The 4036-nt window shown below is 28.2% G+C and overlaps 1 protein-coding gene across 1 annotated transcript; it reads right to left on the reverse strand.

Moving 5' to 3' along the window:
- Window positions 1–484: 484 nt before the first annotated feature.
- LOC145615215 (SKP1-like protein 1A) lies at window positions 485–2261 on the reverse strand. The gene is made up of 2 exons (XM_081670283.1): window positions 1882–2261; window positions 485–840 (listed from the first exon to the last, which is right to left on the reverse strand). The coding sequence occupies exons 1-2, from the start codon at window positions 2200–2202 to the stop codon at window positions 658–660; spliced, it is 504 nt and encodes a 167-aa protein (XP_081526409.1). The 5' UTR covers window positions 2203–2261; the 3' UTR covers window positions 485–657.
- Between the last annotated feature and the right edge of the window lie 1775 nt (window positions 2262–4036).

Below are 4036 nucleotides of genomic sequence, written 5' to 3' on the forward strand. Positions count from 1 at the left end.
TGACCGGCCGCGAAGCCCAGATCACTAATCCCTGACTGACCCCTAACCAACCGAGAAAACCCTTAATGATCGAGTAACTAAACCTCAGCCACACCAAATGGTCAGCCACAAATGAAAATTTGTGAAATCTTAAACCAAGTACAACAATAACAAAGCCTTAGTACGATATTATAAAGAAAATGGCATAATAACAAAAAAAAAAATCTTTGAAATAGTTTGAAAATGGTGAGTAAAGTGAGCAATGAGAGAACATTCAAGAAAAGTTAAGGGAGTTTTTTTAAAAGAGAACCAAGAATAAAATTCAAGAAAGTTTTGAAAACGTTCAAGTAAAAAAACATAAAAGTTTGAGTTTTTTTTTTTTTTTTGACAAATTTAGAAAATTTTAGCAAAAGAAAACAATACAATTCATAAATCATTAATGGGATAAAATAATAAAATTAAATACGAATAAAAAAAATTAACAGACAAAAAATAACATGCAAGACTTAAATTAATATGATAACTGGAGAAGCAATGTCGATTATTAAGAAATACATCAAATCATATCCTTCTTAAACTCATTAAGAAAGAGTTCAGTAAATAAAATTGTATGGAGTATTTTAACAACATCATCAAATCATATTTCAGTTTCTTCGCACTTGTTGTCTGAATATCAGCTTACTCCCGATCATGAAAAGCCCATTCATGTTCCCTTCGAATTGCGGCTTCTTCTTCAGCAGTAAAATCATTGACAATGTTGAAGATCTTCCTTACCTTTTCAGGAGTTTTGGACTTGATGAGATTAGCAATGGCTTGGCAAGTCAAGTCTAGTAAACTCTTTATGTCCAAGTAGTTTGCAGCCTGCACAGATATTATTTACTTTATTAGTACTTTAACAAATACAATTTATAATTTATAAATAAAAAATGCTAATAAAATTGGAAGTCTAATTTTTTATCTTCAATTTTTAAGGTTTATGTGAGGGTTAGCTTTTGACGTATATCAATTACTACGTATATCATAACCTTTTTGGGTATTATCTATTGATTTATCTCCAACCCGAAGTTATTATAATCTATAAATCGACATATATAAATTCAACTTTTAAAAGTAGAAAAACTATAGTGGTATCTTCTTAAACTATGATTATTATCAATTACACATATATAGATATATGCGTAATTTATGTATATTGATACTCTCATATCATAGCCTCATCTGATAGGTTAACAATTAATGAATAAAATAATTTAGTATCTCTTGTAATTAATGTATATTGATACTCTCATATCATAGGTTTCATAGCCTCATATGATAGGTTAACAATTAATGAATATAATAATTTAGTATCTCTTAGAGTAAATGCTTAAATAAGGACCAATTAATGAGATATTTAATCACAATAAAATATATATGAAAAAATTAATTAAATACAAAAATTGGTAGTTTCAGTTATTACCCTTTCGTCATCTATCTATCCTAAAGTATTATCTAATTAATTAAAAATAAGAACATTAAATATGAAATTAAAAAATGAGTTTTTGGAAAACATTATAACTTTATAAAATTGAAAAAAAATATAAATAACACGATTAAAAGAGTAATTATAATACTTAGGCAACAAGTAAAAATAATAATTAAACAATAAAGAAAGCTCGTGATGCATCAAAGATTAAAAAACACATTAACGCTAAACCCTAATAAAATTAATCATAATCTTATTAGCCTACTAAATATATATAATTCTTACTTAAAAACACATTGTCCCTAAGCCCTAATAAATATAAAAATTAAAACAATTAATCATAATATTAACCCTAACAAACAATTAATGCGCTTAAAGAAGCACAAACTTCTAGTATAATTAAACAACGAAATAAAGAAAAACAAAGGAAAACTCACAAGAATGAGCTCAAAGAGGGTCTCTTGGTCAACTTTGAGGAAGTCCTTATCCCATTGCTTGATTTCATCTTCAGTGGTTTCGGATTCTGGGTTATCGGCAACAACGTGCTTGTTGCAATACTCGATAACCTTAGAGAGAATTTTAGACGTGACATTAGGCACCGGAATAAGATTGTTACTGTCGCCAAGGTCTTCGATCATGTGCTTGAGAGTTTGAGAAAGCCTTGCTGCGTTTTCACCGATTTCGAAAAACTCCCTCTCGGAAGTCCTAAGAATAAATTTCTTGGAATATGGTGGAGAAGAGGAGGAGGATGATGCCATGGAATTGGAGTTTTCTTGGAAGGAAAAGAGGAGAGTAATATTTTGTAAAAGTATGACTTGTTTTGAGAATATGTTCACTAAAGAGACATCTAGGATTGCTTTTATAGATATTATTGGGGATTCTAGAAATATCTTAGAGGATGCTATCTTACTTTTTCCAATAGATTCTATCCTAGCCTATCCAACTATCCTATATGATTTTATTTTAGGGTATGATATAGAAAGTTAACTTTTATGCAACTTAATGGGTCAAGTGTGGCCCAATAAATTTGATACAATTTTTTTTTTAATTTTTTTATTTTTTTTTTGACGAAACTAGTTGATACATAATCCAATTAAATTATAAAATTACTCAAGTTTTCATAAAGAATCAAAAATAAAAAATTAGTATTCGCTCACGTTATTCACACTGATTCGAAAACTATATGTCTAGTATAATTTCCTCCACAATTAGTATGTAATTGTATGCCTATAATCATTTTTTATTATCTTCATGATGAAAATTAACTCATGTATTTTCTTTGTTTTGTTAGTATAAACGTTTTGAATTGACACTTTTATATATGTACTCCATATACAACTATACAAGTAATGTTAATTTTTTTTATTCTAATTTCAATTGATAATTTATAATGAGAATGAAAAACATAGAGTTATGTGACGGTGTTGTTAGAATTGTCAAAGTAAACACGAGTATTTTCCATTTATCAACTTTTACCATTTTACTCTTTCTATTGATAATTTAGGACTTGTTTGGTTGGTAGAAAGTAGTGGGGGAAGTTAGAATTAGAAGGAAGTGGAAGTATAGGATGGTTTGAGAAAATGGAGGAAATCAAAATTACCAAGAAGTGGAAATTCCCATAGATCATTACTTCCACCACCTCCCCTAGGTAACTCAGACTTCCTATGATTTATAGGAGACAAAAATGCATATTATTCTTCATTAATTAGCTAATTAAGGTAAAAATATCTTCTTTTGTTAAACCATCTATTGCTTTATCACCCCCATCTTCTTCTTTGGACCTGCAATTTTTTCCTTACATTTTAGATCTGGATTTTTTTTTCTCTGCAAACCTCAATTAGATTCTTCTCAAATGTACGTGGGCTATTAAACTCAAGCTTGCAAATATCATTATTTCAATTTTCAAATCCATAGTCATATGTGGAGTAGATTTTATTTTTCTTAAAAAGGAATTTAGGTTCAAAATCTTTTTTTTTTATTTTTTTATTTTTTTTTAAATAACCAGGAATTTAAGTTCATAGAAACTGGTAGATTAGAGAAAGCGAGAAAGACGTTTTTTTTTTCTCTTAGAATTTTAAGTGTGAATGGAGTTGTTTTACGAGTAATATTCTTACAATGCCTTAATGTGAACTTGCTTCTTTTTTAAAATAAATAAATAAATAAAATTTGTTTCTTTTGATTGATTTAGATAGGAAAAAAAAAGAAGGGTAGTTGACATAATTAAATTACAAGCTATGATCAATTTAATCAAATAAAGTACAATCCCTCAAAAAATAAATAAATAAATAAAGCACAAGATATTATTCCACGGGAAGTACAAGTTCTTTAGTGTTAACCAAACATCACAAACTCAATTCCTAGAAATTTTACAAGGAAAGTGAATTCTCATGAATTGTAAGTTCCCAAGGGAATTTAATTACTATGACAACAAACGAGCCCTTAATATATAAATGTTCTAAATCATCCAAACATAGGTGCCTAAATAAAAGTGTCAACTAACATGAACACAAAAAAGTATTGAGTTTTAATATTATATGGAGTAATATTTTCTATCACTATAATGGCAATCCCACCTTCTCTTCTGTTATGTTT

Source organism: Chenopodium album, chromosome 25 (genome assembly GCF_948465745.1).
Source record: "Chenopodium album chromosome 25, dcCheAlbu1.1, whole genome shotgun sequence".
Classification (NCBI taxonomy): domain Eukaryota; kingdom Viridiplantae; phylum Streptophyta; class Magnoliopsida; order Caryophyllales; family Amaranthaceae; genus Chenopodium; species Chenopodium album.